Genomic DNA, 20,340 nt, shown 5'->3' on the forward strand with positions numbered 1-20,340 from the left:
AAAGTCGAGGATCATCTCCCTCGTCGAGAGCTTTGGGGTGGTGACAATTAGGCCGAATGACCCACCTTAGATAATATCCGAGAGGAGTGTCGAACGGAGTCGCTAATTAATCATTTGTCGGAGGATATGTACGCGCGAAAGAGGCTGGAGCATCGACGAATACGAGCGTCGGATGGGTCGATCAAACCCCGCACTCAGAAGCTATCCACTGACGATAAGACATGCACGGGCCAACTTGAGTACGTGTCCCGCGTGCCGAGACCAGACCACAGGTTATTTGGCCGACTATTACCCGTGTATCGAGTTCGGAGGACTTTCGAACAATCGACGAGTGCCTGTCGAGAGGAGAGACTGCCTCTGGACACCGACTGTTCAATTCTTCCCCTCCTCCCGATCGTGGGTGGCTCATATTTCGTCCCGTGTCGTTCCATCAAGTATTCGTCATTCACCTCGACGGTTATTTTCCCGTACCAGGAGCGGGTACTTCCACTTTCGGAACCCATACTCGATGGATTTATTGTACTCCCAGCTGGAGATTGTATTGTAATACGATATTTGGAGATGGCCGTGTTCTCCTTTCTCGAGCTCTTCCCTTGTAGCTGCTGCTAGTCTCGGATTCAGTACACGTCTTCACCGAGAGCCTTTGTTGTTTCAGGTGAAGCCAACCGGTTCGCTACGATTGGACGCCACACAATGTCTCGGGCCCCGCTAGCGATGGCTATCGAAACCCCCATTTGGAGTGGATCTCCTCAGGGCGTCCTATGTTATCCATCGCCCACAAAAAGCCTCGATCGGAAATATTCGAAGCGATGGTCTCTCTACAACAGGAAAACGACTCCAAAACGCAAGGAGAAAAACAATCAAACAGCGAATCGACATCCCAGCCAACAACAACTGACCTCGGAACCCGACGACATAACGGATCGCTTGTGCGTTCGCCGCAAGTGGACTTCGAACGAGAACTTCCGCGCGGTGAATATCTTCGAGGAGGAAACGAGCCCCTCCCGAATCTGGAGGCAAGAGACACAACTAGACACGAATATGAACATGTTTTCGTGGAGAGGCGAAGAGTGTCCGGACGTGCCAGACTCGCGTCTCGTGAAGGAGCCGAGTGTTCAATCTCTGAAAGCGTCCGGCTACGAAGTACCGATACCATGCAGTATAGGCCTCGCCCCGAACGACAGAGCGAATTCTCTGAACTCGTTCATGACAGACGATTCCATCAGATTGGCTTCGACAGGTACGGCCACCCTCCGTCGACAGACCTCATTGAGGAAAGTGGAATTACCGAAAGTGTCAGGAAACGGTCCGAGTTTGAAAGAAGTCAAAGCCCTCCTGAAAGAGGAGGCGAAGAACCTACCCCCTCCATTGAAGCTGATTCCGATTTCGCCTTCGAATCACGAATCGAAAGCCGGTTTCGCCAAGTTCCTCTTGAGGTTCTCCTCACGAGGCTCTGCCGAACAACAGAAAACAATATCAGCCCCGATCGTCGAATCGATCAGGGCTCCGGTCCGGAGGAACCTCTCACTCGGCTCCGTGGATCGTCGGATCAAACCTCCGATTCCACCGAAACCTCAATTCCAAAGGAACAGTCTGAGCTCGAGCTCGGGGGACTCGCACTCAACGACGTCGTCGATCGCATCCGACCAAACCCTCACGGACGAGGACCGGAGCGTGGACATCCGCTGCGACCTCGACGACGTTCTCATAATGGACCTGTTGAAAACGTTGGACATCGACGACGACGAAAAAGTCAAACTGGCGCGGCGGGAATCACCGACGGCAGAGGATAACGCGCTATCGGAACTGGACGCGGCGATGGAGAAGGTAAGGGAATTTCTCGCCTAAGGAGGGAACCGCACCATTCGCCGCTGCCGGTCGCTCACAAAAGCTTTCGCCTCGAGTAAATTCTTCGGAATCGAATTACATCGTCTATGCAAATTCGATGCCGGAGGAAATTCTCTGCAGTTGATCGCTGCTACCGCTGCTGCTGCCGCCGCTGCCGCTATCATCGACGACTCCTCTACCGCCCCCGTCGCCAGTCGAGCTAGATTGCGAATTCATATCGTTCAGACTTTCTATTCGACGTACCAAGCGCGGAAAAGAGTGCGAATGGCTTGTTAACAACTCCGACAGACACTCGCGGGACTGTATCGAACAATTGTTACTCTGGGGCTTGTGATGTAAAAAAAGTCTCCAAATGGAAAGATTTCAGAAGGATGATCAATACACAATGTTTCGAATGACTCGTACCTCGTGTTTTCCATTCGAGAATCATTTAGCTAAATTGATGAATCGCGCATCTGCCATCTCGGCTCGGTAATGGAGCTCCCTGCCTTTATTGGGATCACCGCATATCCCACGACATCCTGAACGCAGAAGAGTTGGACTAAGGGGGAGCTTTCTGCGGGTAGACCTCAGGCGTCGCGTGGCTGCTACGTGAAAAATGTTCAAGTCGCACCTACGGGGCAACACCTACGGGATTGAGATTGAATGTGGCTGGGTGATGGGTGTCAAGATGAGCGGATCCTCTCACTCACTCAGTGGAGTGTAATCGTGGCCGCAGCAAAAACGTGGGTCTGACCCAAGAGCTGTTCGGTAGATGCGTGACTGGGCTGATTCTTGAAGAGATCCTCAACTACCCGATTGAAATTGGGATAGAACCGGATGATTCCCAAGACGAAGAAGAAGAGAAAAAGCTCCCCGCTGTCTGGATGGTGAATTGTGGACGGGATCAGAGATCAGATGTCACCCCATGCTATTTGTTTGCTCATACTCTAGCTGGCCATGAACCCGGAGCTGGAGAGGAGTGAAGCGGTGGAACGGAAAAATTCCGTGCGCAGGTAGCGAATCGAGGTTCTACCGAAACGAATCTACTCAAACCTCTCGATTTTTTTTCCTCTCTGACAAGATCCGATCCGAGAAGCGGTGACGCTCGATGAAACGAACATGTTGCAATTTGCGATGTCATCATCTTGTTCCTCCTCCGCTCTCAATTTTCCGAGAACTCGGAGCTCTATCTCAATATTCGCTCCCAAAGTTTCGCTGTTCAGGGCTGCTCCGCAGAGAGCTCGAGAATCTCTTTAAGCGCTCTCTGACGGCGCGGCGGCAACGAGGAAATTGGTCCCTTGCGCGCGTGATGTTGCGTTCGGACTGACGTAAATCCCGACCTAGCAATCTGTTATTGCTCCTTAGAACAAGTTGTTCAACGTTGTTCACGTCGTGTCTATTTGTGTGCCCATGAGCCTAGGCCCACGCGGAGCCTCTCGGATGCCGCGTAGGCTCCGGACTCCGGACCCGACTTTCGTCTTCCTGCTTGCGTGGCTGTCCAGGCTATGTTGTTCTATCGGCTCTTTCGCAGCCAGAGGGCAACAGTAATTCATATTCTATCTCCTTCTCCCGGCAGGGTTCGGAGTCGTCCGAAACCGAACTCGTTTCTTATTTACCGTATTTCCTCAACTCCCAACGAGAGCTGCTCCGATACCGTAGCAAGGTAGAGAAAATGTTTTTTCTGCGAACATCCCATCGACTCGGACGGCGTACTTAATGAGCGGAAACGAATCGGATCCGGATGCGACGGTTTTTGCGACGTTCAATTAGGACGGCGAAACACTCGTCAGAATTGCAAACCAGGACCGAAGCGGCTGAACGAGCGAAAACCCGGCCATCTGAGTCTCGAGCCAATCCTTCCAGACGAAATTGCAGTCGGGTTCAGAGTCCGTCCAACTTCAAATATTTATCCCAGCGAGAGATCGTGTGTCATCGGATTCGACATCGTTCATACTGTATCAAACCACTATGATTGAAGCGAACGCGGCTTACTACACTGATCAAGGAGTTTAGGGCCGACTCTCCGAGGCCATACAGGCTGCCGGCGCCCCCGAGCCCCCGTCCTTTCGCTCGGCTCCGCCATGCTCCGGGGCTGTGCGAGTGCTGACAGGCTGAAGCGGCTTCGGAAAACTCTTCCAACGAGAATCCTATTCAATTCCCGCGATATTTGCGCTGTACGTCGCGCAAAGTACAAAATCGATGGAGCTCGGCCGCTGGAGTCACGGAGCACGATGACCGGCGGAGGTTTTTCGCCACGTAGGGATGACGAAAATGCCCGGAGTCGCGACTATCCGAACACTTATGCCCTCCTTCGTTTTCGCCCTCTCCTACGACGGACGGGGCCTTTCGAACGCTGGAATATAGGGCGCCATTAGGGGCTTCGAGACACCTTCAGTCTCGCAATCAGTACACCGTTGTTGATCATTCATTCCATCATATCCTGTACATATCTCGCCCGCTTGTGTTTTTAGCCCACGACACAATCCGACGCCGAGTCGTCGTCTTGTCACGTCAAATCATGTGTTCAAACATCGCGAGCTGCATTTAGCCTTCAGGCTCAGCGTAGTTTCGGTTGCTGGTGCTTGCTGCATCCGAGTGAAAATGTGCCGTGTGCTCACACTGAAGTCAAAGTCCTCCGATCCTGGATTACCTCAACGACCGACTTAGAATGATTTATAGGAAATTCTAGAAGCAAGAATCTAAGCCAGCATCATGCTTGCAAAGGCCACCAGTTCGCCCCTAGTCGCGAAAAAGGTTTGTGAGCCTCAACACCTACGTTAGCCAAGTGAATCTCTCGATTATCCTCGGGTCGGGGGAAAGTCGGCCAGGTTCGTTCGCCCTAGGGGGAACATTCCGGCCAGGCATTAGCGAGGTCTGGGAGTGAAAACTCGTGGGAAAGTCTGTGGAAATGCGCGGAGAGTCGAGCGCACGAATCTCAAGGCAGAGGTATCCCGGTCGACTGTACGGCGCGGCGGGGAATACCCTTAATCTTTCCTCTTTGGTTCCTGTGCAAGACAATCCTCTGACCTGGAGTCCTGTACTCAATCTTTCATTTTTCTTCGTGAGTTCCGCCTACATTATGCAAGATCGTGCAGGTTCTCACGGGAAATTGCTTTGCCCATGTAAACGTATCTCCTTGATGTATGATCCGTCAAGGCTTCTCCCACGGGTTGTCTACCCCAATACGTCGGGGGAAGAGAAAGAGAAACACTCAGAGTCGCGGGGAAACCGCTGCAACCATCTCTCTGCCTTTCGGCCGCGAAAAGTGACTGAGGAGGCGAAATTTTGAAAGGACTCTGGAATTCGGCGGGGGGCCGCTGGGGCCCACGACAAGTGGAGAGCAATCTGAGGCTCACGTTTGCGGCGTCGGGAGCTGTTCTCCGTTAACAAGACCCATGGAATGCGAGCCATTGTGAACACATATATCGTAATGGATCGCTTTATATCCGGGGGGCTGATAACACTGGCAAGGGACACCGGCTGAAACACGGCAAACAAAAACCCCCGTGACAAGCCCCACCTCGGGACCTCTCTGCGGAGAACGGTGGAATGTACATTTGCCGAGAGGAGCAGTGCTCGTTCGTGTAGCGAAAAAGAACAGCTGAGCTTGCCGGCCGGTTTATTTGTTCTCGCCGTGAAATTTCGTTGGGGGCTGGAATCGACAGCGTACCGCGTAACCTCGGTTGGGAGCAACAGCCATCGGCAGACTGTACCTGAAGGTCCTCCTGATCTTGAGGTTACAAGCCAAAAAAATCGTGTTTCGCTCTGCGTATGTATCCACCCACTTGGTTTGCTACCCCTAATTTCGGTCCGTGTTCTCTTGGTGGAACACGTGATTAGGGAAGCGCAAGAGTGTAGGTTGAGTTATTCTAACTGCATATGGTGTATCCCGGCCACAGTCCTCGTTTTTGAGAATAAGCTTGCTCAAAGCGTCGCTTTATCGCTGTGGTGTTGGACTGAGCAAAGAAACGGCTTCCTAAAGACGCTTGCCCGTGTTCCCGACGGGGTAAAAAATGAGCAGAACCTCGTCTAACGAAGGCAAGAATACCGCCACTGCGACAAGCCCAACATGGTTCAAAGGGCGTTAAGCGCTTGCTCCTAGGATCGGGTCACCCTTGTTCCCCGGGAAGAACCTGGCTCTGACTGAGGAAATGTTTTGACTTCACGTACAATGTCCGAATAAACGTACGGAACGTTTGGAAGCTCCTTCCAATTTCCGCGAGTTGGTTCCCAGATTTCGAGCTCTGTTGCGACGCCTATGCTCTTCTATGCGCAAGAGATCAGCGTCTCACGTTTACTCTTCCCCACAGCACAGGCGTGCTCCGACCCATGTCTCGCAGCTTTCGCGGCGTATCTTTTCCATTCTTCCCTGGTCTCCATTGAATCGGCTCCATTGTCCGTTCCTTCCCTACCTCATACTTCTCCTATGTTCTTGCTGTTCCCAGCGTAAGATCCCCGCGGTGGCCTTCCAGCTAATTTTTTGATCACATGGTGCTTTCCTATTCCCTCCTGCTCGGTCCGGGGCTCGCTGTCCAGACCTTCAAGTCCCGATTCCCACGTGGAAGTCTCATCTATTTTCGTCCCAGCCATTATACGTTGAGAAGAGTCGGTGGAGATAGCTGCATCAATTAAGGATGATTAGATTCCACGTCCGTTCGTCACCCGCATCATGCTCCCGAAGCGTTCACTCGGTTCCATTCATCATCATTGCCGGGCCATGATTGTATCAGCTCCGTTGTATGACACCGAAAATCTCCGTGTTGCTACTCGCTCAGGGAAGAACCCCGAGGAGCGCAAACGACGAATGTATCGTCTTTCGAATGATTCCGAACCGCGTCGGGAAGTCAGTCGAGCACCGCCTCCCCCATTGTCTTGCTCGCTCATTTTATTATATGTGCTCCCTCGCTTTATCCCGCACCGTCCAGTTTCCCGGGAGGAAAATGTCGCTCCCCGCTCCAGAGGAGAATGAAGGGAGGAAATCGATGCGAGGAGCACTTTGGGAGCTGCCATTCAGGGAAAGATTCTTGAAGGACCACCTCAGACAGCGATCAAAGCCACGTGGTTTCCGTGCCTCGGAAACCGGGAGCTCCGTGGCCACTCGAAAAAGGAGCTCCGGGAAGTTTCTCTCGGGATCCGAATCGCGGAGTCGAAGATTCCATCCCCTGAGGGACCTAATGACAACTAGTTGAAATTTTCAACACCCGCGTGATCACTCCCCTTGACGAGCGGGCCTTCCCGATCGGGATCGAGCGTGGCCGACGGGGTTGAGCAGACGGGCGAGTAGGTGGGTGCCCTCACAGAGAGCTATTTCGGGCTGCGGGGTGAACGGGAGGCTTCCTTTCCTAATCGCTTAGTTGGGATGAGCTCATTTCGGTTTCATTCGGATGAGCTGTGTGGTGAGATACTCAGGACGAAAATGATGGGAAGAAGGAATTCAATGAAAAATTGCGGTTCCGGGCGCATCGTGGACGAGCAGGACAGCGGAGAATCCTCGATTTTTTTCCCTAAACCCAGTTAAAAGTTTCGACGGAGTCGCCGCGAGCTCCATCGGTCTCTGACATGTCCGCGACAAGGAACCGCTATGGGAGAGACAGTCACAGAGCTGATGTTCGTTGACGTGGCTGTCGTCAGAACCTTCTGATGCGCCGACCAGCTTGAAACCCCCTTCCGTTTATCGGTAAGCAGCTCCCTCGACACAGCTTGAAATCTGAAACGCTCCGCATACCCGAAAGGATTCGAAGCGCTCGTCCGACCGATTGCGACTCGCTCCATTCAAGGTCGCTGAATCGGTCGGGCTCGCTCGGCGGAGTCAGTCGATCAGCCAAATATCTCGACCCAAACTCATCAGCTCATCACCACTGGGAGGGACGATGCGACCGAGTTCAGTGATCCTGAAGTAGACGATCGGAATTGAGTTGCTCCCGCTTGATACCCGACCAAGCGAGCGCTCTGAACGACGAAGACGTCCGCATTCGCGAACAACTCCAGAGATCGGAGTTTTGTCGGGGCTTTGGGTCAGGTCGTGGGTCGTTGTATCAAACCACGAAATTCCGGAAGAAAAGCTCAAGCTCTGCTTCCGCGGAGTCCCCGGCCCCCTGGAGTAGGCAAACCAACGCCACTCGGATACCGTCTGCCACGTAGACTCTATCAATCGTGATTCGTTAGTGCGGCTTGGTAGCTTCGAAATGATTTTGCGAGCATCGGCGAAATTGCTCGTTGAAGGAAAGACTTCAGCCCAACGATTCCTCCTCCACCCCCGCGGCCCCGCGTCTCTGAAAATACATCACTGGGTCGACACGTCGACGGAGGACGCTGAACTCACGCGAAAGACCTACGAATCATTTTTAGCACCGAACTCACTGGTGTGACTCTACATTCATCCATCACGTGGCTGGTCCGAGTGCAACTCTTTTCGGAGTCCCCTCGGCCACCCTTCAGAGACACGAGTTTACGAGTGTAGATCTACGATCCGAGACCTGTCTGCAGTCAAGTGCGGATGATGGAAATAGAGCACTGGGGGGAGCTGCTACACAATCATTAACGCGCCAGGAGACATACGAGGGGAGGAGGAAGCCGCGGCTCGTGAGAGCTCCGAGTTCTCCGTTGAGCCCCTCGAACGCTGGCACACGCAACAACCGTCCTCATGAGTTTCTTTCGGAGTGACGGTTTGTTTATTCAGCGACTCTGGGTCAGGTTCTTTTTCCCTTTGGACCGCTCCGCTCTCGCCGGAGTCGTAGCGGAAACACAGCGAGGTTTTGATCGATGTTGAAATGATTAATCCTGTTAGAGGCAAGCGGAACAAGAGAGGAACAACACGGAAAGCGCTGAGCCTGGCACTTCCATCAGAATCGTGAATTGGACGGAGAGAAACGTGCCGTCGGTTGACCGCGCCCTGGCCCACCGAACATACGAGCTAAGCCCACGTCGATGGCGTGATACGGCTGAGCCTCAATAGACCGAGTATGCCCTCCCGTTCCATTGTCTGGCCTGTTGGGTCCCGGTGGTGGTTTCGCTTCCCCGCCTCGTCGATTCGCGAGAGCCTCAGCGTGTTTTACGCGGTTGACGCGGATGGAACCGAATCGCGAGTATCTCCGGCGTTGCTCAATGAGGATCGAGGGGGTGCTCGATGAAGAACGTATCTGCCCGAAATCGGTGTCAACTAATAGGCATCCAGGACGTCATTGCGGGAGCTTTTCCGAAAAAATTGATTATTCGGAATGATTTCATCCCGGTGGGAATATCGGATGGCTCGAAGTCATCACGCCGATGGACTCGAAGTGTGTGACGAATATATTTTTTCCAGGACCAGGAGATCCTCGGACAGTGGCTTCGCAGCATACATTTCGAGGAGTACCTCGCACTGTTCGTTAATTCAGGTTACGACATGCCTACGATATCGAGGATGACACCCGAGGACCTCACAGCCATCGGCATCACGAAACCCACTCACCGACGAAAGCTTTTCACCGAGATTTCGAAGCTCAACATTTCCGATGGCATTCCAGGTAGGAGAACATCACCAGGTCGCGATGCCGCGCCAGCGATGCGTAGGGCGAACGTAGCTGCCTACATGGGGGCCTGTCTCTCTCCGAGAGCCGTCTCGCGCACTCTCGCTCGTTCCTGGCACCCAGACGGCCCGAAAATTCTATAAAGAAGTATAAGCTCGTCCGTTCACCACAGCATACATCCGGGCAAAAGAGAAGGGTGATCTAACGACGAGGATAAGGTGCTCCGGAGTCGGGGAGCTTTATGGGATTACGAGCGGCTACGTCGGCGGCGTTCCTGTGGAGGTGCGCTGACCCCAGTAATTTATTCACGAGAAGCCAGGAAGGAAAAACTCCGAACGTCAAATCCTAGATCCAGACGAATCCTCGAGAAAGGTCCGCGGGAGCTTTCCGCGTTTGACAAACGAGCTTCCGCCACAAGAGGAAATGGAAGACTCGAGCCGGGAACTGTATATTTCGCGTTGAGAACCGAAAATCACGAACAAATGACCAGAGGAGTACGAGTCATTCGCCTTGCCTTCAGCGACCGATGACTCCAACGAGCAGAGAAAAGTGAAGGGGCGAACTCTTCCCCAGAGACGTCTACCGACTCTCTTCTGGAACAGCCCCCTTGTTTACGAAGGCAGCAAGATGTTGCTGGGGCTATAAACGGCGATGTCCAGAGGCTCATTCGAGCCGTGGAACATTGAAAGGGAGCAGGGCTCCTCTAGTTACAGCCTCTACGGCGCGCGGACCTTTCGCAGAACGAGAGGCCGGTAGACGCTCACTGGTCGATATTCATGAAATATCAAGGCTCGATATTTCATAATCGGGCGCGTCGAAAATTGATTTCTCCGAGAGAATATCCCCAGGAGCATCGGGATCGAAGTGTGTCGGAATCGTTCCGGGACTCGGGTCCGCCATCCTGCCTCAGCGACCGTTTCGCTGAAATTCGGGGTTCCTTTCCCGAGAACATGCGATACATTTACACCGCGATTGGATGCTTATCATCCTCTAAACTCGCTTGCAGACTACAAACCAGACAGTCTCTCACTCATGCTGAAACTTCTACGTCTCGAGGAATATGAAACAACACTCGTGTCTCAGGGATACGACTCCGTGGATAAAGTCGCCGAATTAACATGGGAAGACATCGACGATATCGGCATTAGGAAATTGGGTGAGTCCGCGACTTCGATTGAGGGTTGGTGTTTCAAAGAATTTCATTTTCCGATTCGTACCGTCGAAGCTTGGTCTGGCTGTTGTCGAAAGGACGAAGCTATTTCCCTCGTCGGAGTGCGCTTCTGGGAAAAAAACGTCGTTTCGCCGAAATCAATGGTTGTCTGTGTCTCGCGTTGCAGGGCACCAAAAGAAACTCACTTTGGCCATTAGGAAAATCAAGAACTTTCCTCGGTTTCAACCGGCCTTTCGGCCTATACCTCCCTCTTCTTCGTCGCATCAATCTCTAGCGCGGCATTCTTCGATTGACTTAGGCAATCCCCACGCGAGACCAATAACCGTCCGTAAGTTCCTCGCTCTTCAATCTCCTCACGGATGCCCGATATGCATGCCTCTTCTTACGTGTGCCGCCTGCATGGAAAATCCCTGCGAGTATTCGTCTGCTGGCTCCGACTCACCGGAGTCCTTGCGTTATCCGCCAGCAGTTTTTCTTCTCAAGTTCTCTTCCGGTGTGAGAAATATGCCGTTTGCCGTTTTCGGGCAGCGAAATCTTTTCGAAAACAGCCGTTCGCTTTCCAGCTGTGCCGCCGGATCAGTTCGACCAACAGTGGACAACCATGCCACCTCTGCAGCATTCGGTTTCTCAAACAGACTCGTTCACGTTCCCGCATCTTCGTCAAGTGAATTCAGGAACCGATCTCCACAAACAGGATATCGACGAGCAAATGTACTTTGCGTGGCAGCAGCAAACCGACAATATGTTTGCACAACAGCAAGCTCTCAGAGGTCGCTCCCTCGAGAGCCTTGAGCAAAATTTCGAATGGTAGGCCCGAGGTCGTTTCGTCGACGAACATAGGAGGAAAATCGAACGAACGTGGAATTTTCGAAGGAATCCCTGAACCAGGTCCAATGGCCGAGGATAAACCAACTTGAGTCGCGTTTTCAGGTACGACATGGTGAACAGCTGGCGGACGCAAATGATGGCGGATCAGAGCCAGCTCATAGAAGGTACTTCAACTCTAAATCGGCCGCGAGGTCTGATAAAGGCCCGACCAGTGGCGAAGGTTCAAGGGACGTCAACTGTTTCCATAAGAGACCAGATCTCACTGGACGGCGAGGATATCTCTAAGCCTGATTTGCTCGCGGGTCAGGTACGTGTCCGGAACGACTTCGCCCAACGGAACTCGAGGGAAGCGACCCTGACTCCGGTCAAGCGAACACCTAAAAAACGAGGCGGAACGATGATGCATTCCTTTTTCGGGAAAATTGGGAGCGGGCTTCTTATTCCTGATCCTGGTGGGGATGGATATATATGTAGCACTCAGAATAAGCATGAGGATAAAATAAAATGAACAATCGTTGTCCGGACAGTCCAGGTTTTGAGCTTGGCTCCAGCCCTGGGATAAGCTGGATGGGGTCCGGACAGAGGGTTCATTACGAGATATGGAAAATCGGAAGATAAGGAAATCCGGAGTGTCTCTGCATCTTGCAATCCTCTCATGAGTTGTGTGTCTCTTCCCGCAGGGCCCTATCCCTCCAAAACGGCTCATATCTTCCGGCGTTGTGAAGGCGCACGACGTTGGCGACACTGCGTTCGCGACTTGTGTTCAAAGTCTGACATCACGTTTCACATTGGACACTCGCGAAGACCAGTTGGACAATATAGATGACGAGCCGGCGCTAGCTCTTCAGCTTTCCTCACCCAATCAGATTCCCAGACCACCGCCACCCGAGCCACCTCCGACACCTACCAAGCCATCTGCACCCCAGAGGGACAAGTCTCCAATACCGTCCGGGGATAATTCGCAAGTGGCGCCGCAGGTGATCGAACTAAACCACGCAATGCAAAGCGAACTCAAAATGAAGCTCAAACAGAGAAACCACCTTGCTACGGGAAGCAGCTGTCTAGTAGCGGCAGCATCGGGAGCACCGTCAACCCTACAAGCAGCACCCCTGAAACCCGGTCAGGATCGATCGTCGAAACCGGTAGCAAAAAGCGACGCCGATCTTGAACGGGAGAAGTTCTTAGCGAAACTGGAGTCCGTTCGGAAGAAAAGCGAGAGGAAAGAAGAAGTCAAGACGGGCGGCAGGAAGCTCGCCGCCGGCAAAACGAGCGAACAGCCGAATCAGAACTGCGTTTCTGACGCGAGCGACAGGGATAGGTCCAAGCAAAGTCAGGAGACTCCGAGGCGGAACGAAAAATACTCCAACACGACCAACGTCAACCACGCGGGCCGCCACAACGGCGGCGCCGGCGCTTCGATCGATAGAGAGATCAGATCCTTGCAGGAATGTATCCAGGCGTCAGTCAAAGATTCGACGACGCAGAGTGGAGTATCAACGGTGGAAGACGACGCGAACGATTACGACACGAACCCTTTCACCGCTCTGTTGAGTAAAATCGAGAAAAACATAGATAAGGAATTCTTGGAGAGGAAGCGCAACGAGAAAGCCTCGGCTTCAGACGTCGCCGGTCCGACACCCCAAACAAGAAATGTTTCTCAGACATCAGCAGTGACGACGATCGCGTCCTCGACAGTTTCATCGTCCGCATCAACGTCGAAGCCATCGCCGAGTACAACGTCGAGTAATAATCATACGTCATTGCCTTCGTCAGCAGCCATTCCGTCAGTGTCCGCGAAAATTGACAGAATCAAATCCATTGAAGTGAAACTAGACGCGTCCGCAGCAACCCCCGCTGCTGCGGTCGTTACATCATCAGCAACAACAACGGCCTCCCCTATCAACAACCTCAACAAGGAACGCCCATATGAAATTGCACGATCGACGAAAACCGAACCTGTGATTCAGAACAAATTCTTCAGCACCATCGGAGTCGAGACCAAGGTCATCAATCTAGAGGACAGACCGCATCGTAAAAGCGACGCGGGCCTGCCTTCGGCTCGTTGCAATAATATTGGTGACAATCAGCGCAGGACCTCGGTCAGCGACATAAAATCATCAGCTCATCAAAACGGAGTCAACAGGGTGTCGAACGACAAAACCGTTCTCGACGCGGCGCAACTCCAGGCCGCTCAAGCTGAATTCGACAACAAGTTCGGGAATCTCAACGTGAGCAAAGAGTCCGAAAAAGACAAGAAGATCATCGAGATTCAGGAGGCGCTCGAGGACCAGCGGGAGGGGTTGGTCAGTTCGGCCAGGAGAATATTCGAGGTTTGTGCCTCGAGAGCATCTGCTAGCAATAGTGTCACTTCCTCGCCGACCGTGCCCAGACGAAACTCAGTACGGAAAGAAACTCCGAAGGAAAGTGCTCCAGCCGCGAATCCCCCTGTTCCCCATCCTCGCTCCAGACCTCCTGACGTTCCACCCCGTATCCCGAGGAACGTGGAAGAACAGAACAGTCCACCGGTTCCGATGAGACTGCCCGCTAAAAATCCCCGCAGGGTACCGGAAACACCGAAGGTCATCCAAGATATCGAACACATGCTCTCGAGTCTAACTGATCAGTTAGATGCAATGCTGGACTAGTGGCTGCGAGGTGTCGCGACTCAAAACGCGGGTTCAGTATTCGCATCAGGACTCGGGACGTGTGGCTAACACACGAATGAGCGAAGCTTTCTAGACAGAGACGTACCTACGTACGTATCGTTCATCAGGCCGTTCAACCAGTCAATCAATCAATCAAGCAACCCACCAATAATTTTACAATAATTCTACGCCCCCCCTTTTGGAAATGAGGCAGAATATATTAGTTATCGATAGAGAAGATAATATATTGAACTCATGGCGAAGGGAATCACAACTACCTATCAGAACGGAATCCGAATAGTTCAATCGAGGGATGCTAGATAATCAAAGTGTTGTTAACGCTTGACGAATGCTTGGCTTGTTCTCGTCGACAAGTTGTATCAGCAGGGGAAGACCTGACCGAAACCTCATTTTGTAAATTATCGTGGAGGGAACGACGACAATATCCAGACTTCTTTATCCAAACCTCTGCGGCTAAGCACGATCAGCTTATGTACCTTTAGGGTACACGACGGCAGAAGACGGGCGATGAACATATCCAACACTCCAGGCAATATATCCAAACTCTGGAACTCATCTTGTAAGAGCGTTTATCCGATAGGGTCATCATATATCAATGCGGATCGCACGAAACCCAAACTTTATCGATGACCGCAGACAAAACCCATAGAAAAATTTGAGGATCCACAGCTGACCGATTAGATGGATTCTCAGCAAGCTACCGCAGGAACCTCATAGGTTTCCAGCATTGTTTTTACCAATAGTGTTGTGTTTTTATCTTGTAAATAAACGGAAACAAATCTCGGAGCAATCCATGCTTCTACGATTAGTGTGTTGAATCAAACTGAAGATCGAGGTCTCTTCACTCCAGCCGATAGATAAACACCGCGCTAATCTGTAGAGGCACCACGTGGGGGAATATGAGACCGATCTTGTCGAAATCGTTGTCGATTCTACTTTTGCGATCGAATGGGTAGGTGAGCACGGACACGGACAACTGGGCCAAAAACCAACTGGGCCAAAAACCAACTGGGCCAAAAACCAACTGGGCAAATGAGCCAACTGGGCCAAAACCAACTGGGCAAATGAACGAACTGGGCCAAAACCAACTGGGCCAAAACCAACTGGGCAAGACTGAATCGGACCGGGAAATAGGTTTCGATTGGAAATGCCCTCTGTTCGGAAACTATGATTAGGAATTCGGAAAAAGGGGTGATCTTTACCTAAATTAAAAACTCATGTTTTGTCTTCTTTAAATCAATCGCTGTGACACTTGACTCTTTTGTGCCATCATGTGAGCGCTCTGTCTTTCTCGGCCCTTCGGTTATTCGCTCGCCCAGCGACCCAGTTTTATTGCGCGAAAACTACCAACGACCGTGGTGGTAGTTCGCTTGCTGTTGAGGACTGGGGAGCGAAACTACGCGTCCATGAGGAAATTGTGAGCTATGCCTCGGAGGTATTCTACATGCTGTAGATGTTCGGCACGCTCGACCACTCCCAGGATTCGCTCGTCTGCACGAACGTACTTGGTCCTTTTTGTTGGAGGAGCACCGCCGGCTACGAATGATTCGACTTGTAGGTCACGGCCTTTTTGGACTTTCTTAAGCCCGTCGATGAACTTCCAAATTGTCGGATGCTGTATCCCGAATTCAACCTGGAGTCTGCGATGTGCCGCCTCCGCATAGTTATTCGTGCGGGCTTCTCCGTCGAGCGTTCTCTGGTATACTGACCACATCTCGACCGGGAACTGCGGTGTTCTCCGGTCTACGGTACCGTCGGCTCGGATCCGGTTCATACGCCCTATGTAAATGTCCTCGAAATAGTTGAGAACTGGAATCAACTCTTCCGGCAATACAGGCGAAAGCTCCGCGACTGCACTATCTAACTCTGACGGCGGAACGAATGCCAAAGCAGCTATCATTCGGGCTTTCAGTGCGAAGTCGTCATCGTTGGTATAGCGACTCCAAAGACCTTCCTGAGCTACGCGTAGTTTGGTGTTCTTCACCAAGTGGAAGAAGCATCCCTGAATGCGTGTTTCGGGCGGGAAGCAAGCCCTGACCGCAATCATCATGGCCCGCTCGTAGTCCATGACCACGCTGGCGGGACAGAGGGCCGGCCAAGCCTCTTTCAAGAGATTCAGCATCCGAGTGTACGATTCGGCTGCTTTGTCTGGGAGCAACGCGTAGGCGACGGGCACAACGCACTGAGCTCGCTCGGCCAGAACTACGAACACCTGTCAATTGAATCCGAGTTTCAATAATCAGGAGCTTGAAATTGTTTCAATAAGACATTCGATCATTCTGGAATCGACCAATAGAGACCTGTGAGAATTGCGGCGGCGCGAGACTGAAAGTTCCATCGACATACAATTTGTCGACGAGGCCGATCCAGGAGCTCGACGATTCTCTGCCGAATACCAAGATCCGATTCGGATCTCCGACGCCGCTGTCCGCCACCAGGAAATTTTCAGAAACGCCCGGCTCGCTCTCATAGATCCTGTACGCTTCGGGTATGACAATGGAACCGCGAGAGTCCGGATTCGATGGAGCCGCAGAGCGGGCGTTCCGATGACGATTGATGAGACGAGAAATCGACTGGGGTCGATTCATGCGACCGAGCGTAGCCGTCGTCGCTGTGACCAAAGCCGTGTTAATCAAGGAGGAAGGTGCCTCACTTGTTTCTTCGCAACGTCGTTTGATCGTCGAGGTGATTTTGGCGACCTCTACACCTGAGGGATCTGGCGGATCAGAGTGGATGCCACTTGTGCGGATAACTTCCCGCGTACTCATCAGAGTATAAGCTCTCGCCTTGCATGGAATCGGTGCGGTTTTGTACATACACCGCCAAGACTGCAAGCCGCTCTTCAGGGCGTATGCTTTGACAAAGAGATGGCCATCGTGGGCCAATTTCTCCTGACCTCTCTGACTCGTAACGCCCGAAGTGGATTCCATTTCTCATCGAGCTGGTGATAATTATAGAAAAGAAAGAGACTAGTTGATTTTGAAAGGAAGCAGCTGGGATTATGCGAATACAATTTAATTTTCTGACGACGATCTTTATCCTATTCCACGTTGCGCCCAGATGAGTCGATCGAACATACTTGACAATATGGAACTAGAGTCTATCCTTATCGGGAGGTCCACCAGTCGATCACAAATACTCTCCTCACTTCAACAACAAACAAAAGCGGGGAGAGATCGACGTCGGATCTTCGTGCGACCAAGTCAAGTCGCGAGTTGCCGTGCGAGCGACATCCCCTCAACTCACTTTACAGCTTAAAGGCGTCTCTCGATGGTCGCCAATATGAGCTCGGTATTGTCTCCGATCGTGTCTGTTCGTGTCTGTTGGGTCTTTGGCCCAATTTGTTCTTGGCCCAGTTGGTTTTTGGCCCAGTTGGTTTTTTGCCCAGTTGGTTTCTTGCCCAGTTGGTTTTTGGCCCAGTTGGTTCTTGGCCCAGTTGGTTTTGGCCCAGTTGTCCTGTACCGAGGTGAGCATGTATTCAGCTGCGCTCCCTCGCCCGCCGCTCGGGTAGGTCACGGATACCGCTTGAGAGTTAGTGTGGAGTTTTCAGGGCACAGAAGACTCATTCATACTTTGCGTAGTGCTGCTCCGCAGCTGCACGCTAGGAATGAACTCGATGACGATTGCCCTTTGAGCAAGATCTCTGTTTTCTATCAGATTCTCGGAGCAAATGAGCTTCATGATTCTCAAATCAACATCTTCGACTGATGGGCGATCATCGTTCGTCTTTGAGATCATAACCGGATCCGAGAAGACCATCAATTGTCCTGAAGAAACCATGGCTTCAGCTCTGCGATTATTGCATGTCTCCCGCAGAATCATCGCTCGTGAGTCCACTCCCTCGGAACTCTGCGCTAATACATTCCCTCAGCTGATCGAAATAATCATGGATAATCGTCGCAGAGGCAATATCAGCTCGCTGAGAACATTCCGATGAGCCCTCAAGAGAATGCAGGACGTCGATATTTCCGGCCTTGGTAGGTGAAGTCTCGCCTTCTGCGGACGGACCGGCGGAAGCGACAGCACTCGAAATAAGCTAGAGCTGGAGGCTCTCGTGCGACCGATCGCTCAGTGAATCGCCCCAGAGAACAACAGGACCCCGAGGGTGATCCACGTAGGTAAGCCAAGAATTCGCTAGAGCATTCCGAGAGATTGCGATGCGAAGATAGCAAAGCAGCATCTGTCCTCACCGTATGCGTAGAGCTGGGTCAGACGTAAAATGACGCTCGATTACCCTACCCGCTTGAACTGTAACAAAGGCGAGTTGAGGACCGGACAGCCCTCCCATGCGATGTATGCACTCAGGAAAGGGCAGCGCGCTAGCGTCTGTAATTATTTTGCCCCTTTCAAGTATTCCCCGCGGGAAGTTCACCCCGGGAACTCGGGGCGATTCGGGAGACTTCAAAGATCCCCACGGATTTCACCGAGAACGATAGTTCCCTATTTCAGCCCTTGGAGCGCATTAGCTCAATCCTAAGATACCGAAGCCAAGATTCCAGAACATCTGTCCTCTCGATCGTCTTTCATCAGGGTCCGGAATAGATCTACATCAGAATTCGACATGATCCGAACAAACGGAGTAGTCGACCGAGGAGGAGTGTCGGAAAAGATCAGAATAAACCGAAATTGATAAGGTCTTAAGTGCTGTTTCTCAGTTGAATATAATTATCCACCAACCGGCGATTGAATCCCTTCATGCGAAGAGGCCAGTGCGCAGCCCTTGAGGCGAGCCGTTCGCCATTTCTTACGAATCCGAATGCCAATGACATCCGTAAGAACAGCGAATTTCTGGTTCACTCTCGGTGCACTACTTGACTCGGCCGCCGATGGGATCGAATTCATTCGCTCTGCCGACATCACAACATGGGCACATTCACAGGGAGAATTCTCAGCCGGTACCGGTCATGCACGCGAAGTTCCTCCAGGGCTTCGTAAGTCGTCAATCTTCGATTACCCGCTATGCATATCTTGGATGAGGAGTCTTCAAGCACAAGTCATTCCGATGGAATCTCGATTCCCTCAGAATCCGCTAATCCGAATTTCGCAGATGGTCAAGCTGCGCGACAAGTTGATTGTGCGGTCAGTGAAATTCAGGGGAATCTCATCAGGACATCGGATCGCCGCTCTCCCGATTTCTCTTCACGATGACCTCGGAGCGTTTCGGTCCGAATGTCAAAAAGACGGCGAGCTTGCGCCACATTAGTAGCGAGCGAAGAAACCCGGAATAGGTGAGGGCTGTAGGAGCACGAGTTCTGGAAGCTCGGAGAGGGCCCACGGGAAGTGCGCCTATAAGAAGCCGCTTGCAGAAATTGTCCCGTGGGATTTGATTGTGATTTGATCATGAAACGAGCAAAGGTAAGGCGAGGCGAATACCGACTGCGAATCGATCAAAGAGGATTGCGCTGCTTGGAGAGCTCACCCATCACGCTGTGCTCGTTTTCAGAGTTCGGTGGTGTATCTCGCTGTTGTGCTCTGCTCGCTATTCTGTAGCTGGGCGGATGCTTTCGGACACAAGAAACTCTTGAAGTACGGGGCCTTCGGATTGGGAGCTCTCGCACCCTACGCCGCTCTAGGCGCATTCAGAGGCGGCTTTCCCGTGGGCGGGCATGGAGGATATGGTGGCTACGGGAGATACGGTGGCTACGGGAGATACGGTGGCTACGGTGGATACGGTGGCTACGGTGGATACGGTGGCTACGGTGGATACGGTGGATACGGTGGATACGGTGGATACGGTGGCTACGGTGGATACGGTGGCTACGGTGGCTACGGTGGATACGGTGGATACGGTGGATACGGTGGCTACGGTGGTTACGGATACTACGGCTGATTATGTAAATTTCAAAATGTTCGGACCCGAAGCCATCGCTCCGTAGGATCGGATGCGCGATCTCTCAGGACAATTCGAGCTATGTATATGAGCGAGAAGCTGCTGTGATATATGTATGTATGTTGCCGCATATTTGCACACGTATAGACATTGGGAGAGCTGAATAAGTTTCCTCGGAGGAGAGTGGTTCTCATTGTGTGGACAAGTGACAAAAATAAAAGTTTGGGATTTTCATAACTAGAGCTCGGAAGTTCAAGGCTTTTGCCTTGAATGCCTATAGCCGCCTCTTTCGACGCTTTTCGATCGAAGACGCCTATTTAGGTCCTCTCGTTCCCAATGAGATTTTTTGAGACACAAATGCTGAATTCCGGTTCTCCCGGTGAAATTTAGGGGCTCTGAACGGATTCGGCCATCAATAGAGTCGGCCAACCCCGGAACACATCTTGCTCCCGATAAGATTCGATGATCCGCCTAGAGGTCAATTTTGTTTTCGACGATGTAGAATTC

At 52.1% G+C, this 20,340-nt stretch overlaps 2 protein-coding genes across 2 annotated transcripts; one reads left to right on the top strand and one right to left on the bottom strand.

Moving 5' to 3' along the window:
- The first annotated feature begins 4,206 nt into the window (after positions 1–4,206).
- LOC100907509 (caskin-2) lies at positions 4,207–14,481 on the top strand. The gene is made up of 7 exons (XM_029111137.1): positions 4,207–4,584; positions 9,134–9,335; positions 10,345–10,494; positions 10,676–10,837; positions 11,073–11,316; positions 11,440–11,644; positions 12,018–14,481. Exons 1-7 carry the CDS (start codon positions 4,543–4,545, stop codon positions 13,980–13,982), a joined length of 2,970 nt encoding a protein of 989 aa, XP_028966970.1. The 5' UTR covers positions 4,207–4,542; the 3' UTR covers positions 13,983–14,481.
- Positions 14,482–15,399: 918 nt separating this feature from the next.
- LOC100907657 (uncharacterized) lies at positions 15,400–16,933 on the bottom strand. The gene is made up of 2 exons (XM_018639089.1): positions 16,790–16,933; positions 15,400–16,215 (listed from the first exon to the last, which is right to left on the bottom strand). Exons 1-2 carry the CDS (start codon positions 16,931–16,933, stop codon positions 15,400–15,402), a joined length of 960 nt encoding a protein of 319 aa, XP_018494605.1.
- Between the last annotated feature and the right edge of the window lie 3,407 nt (positions 16,934–20,340).

The sequence above is a fragment of the Galendromus occidentalis genome, unplaced genomic scaffold (genome assembly GCF_000255335.2).
Source record: "Galendromus occidentalis unplaced genomic scaffold, Mocc_1.1 scf7180000077348, whole genome shotgun sequence".
In the NCBI taxonomy this organism is placed as follows: Eukaryota; Metazoa; Arthropoda; class Arachnida; order Mesostigmata; family Phytoseiidae; genus Galendromus; species Galendromus occidentalis.

Excerpts from the sequence above, each read along its gene's own strand:
- LOC100907509 (XM_029111137.1), top strand. The coding sequence starts at position 4,543 with ATGCTTGCAAAGGCCACCAGTTCGCCCCTAGTCGCGAAAAAG. Across the intron at positions 10,495-10,675 it reads TATCGGCATTAGGAAATTGG|GGCACCAAAAGAAACTCACT; the intron begins GTGAGTCCGCGA and ends CTCGCGTTGCAG. Across the intron at positions 10,838-11,072 it reads CGCGAGACCAATAACCGTCC|CTGTGCCGCCGGATCAGTTC; the intron begins GTAAGTTCCTCG and ends TTCGCTTTCCAG.
- LOC100907657 (XM_018639089.1), bottom strand. The coding sequence starts at position 16,933 with ATGGAATCCACTTCGGGCGTTACGAGTCAGAGAGGTCAGGAGAAATTG. Across the intron at positions 16,216-16,789 it reads CCGCACCGATTCCATGCAAG|GTGTTCGTAGTTCTGGCCGA; the intron begins GCGAGAGCTTAT and ends TTCAATTGACAG.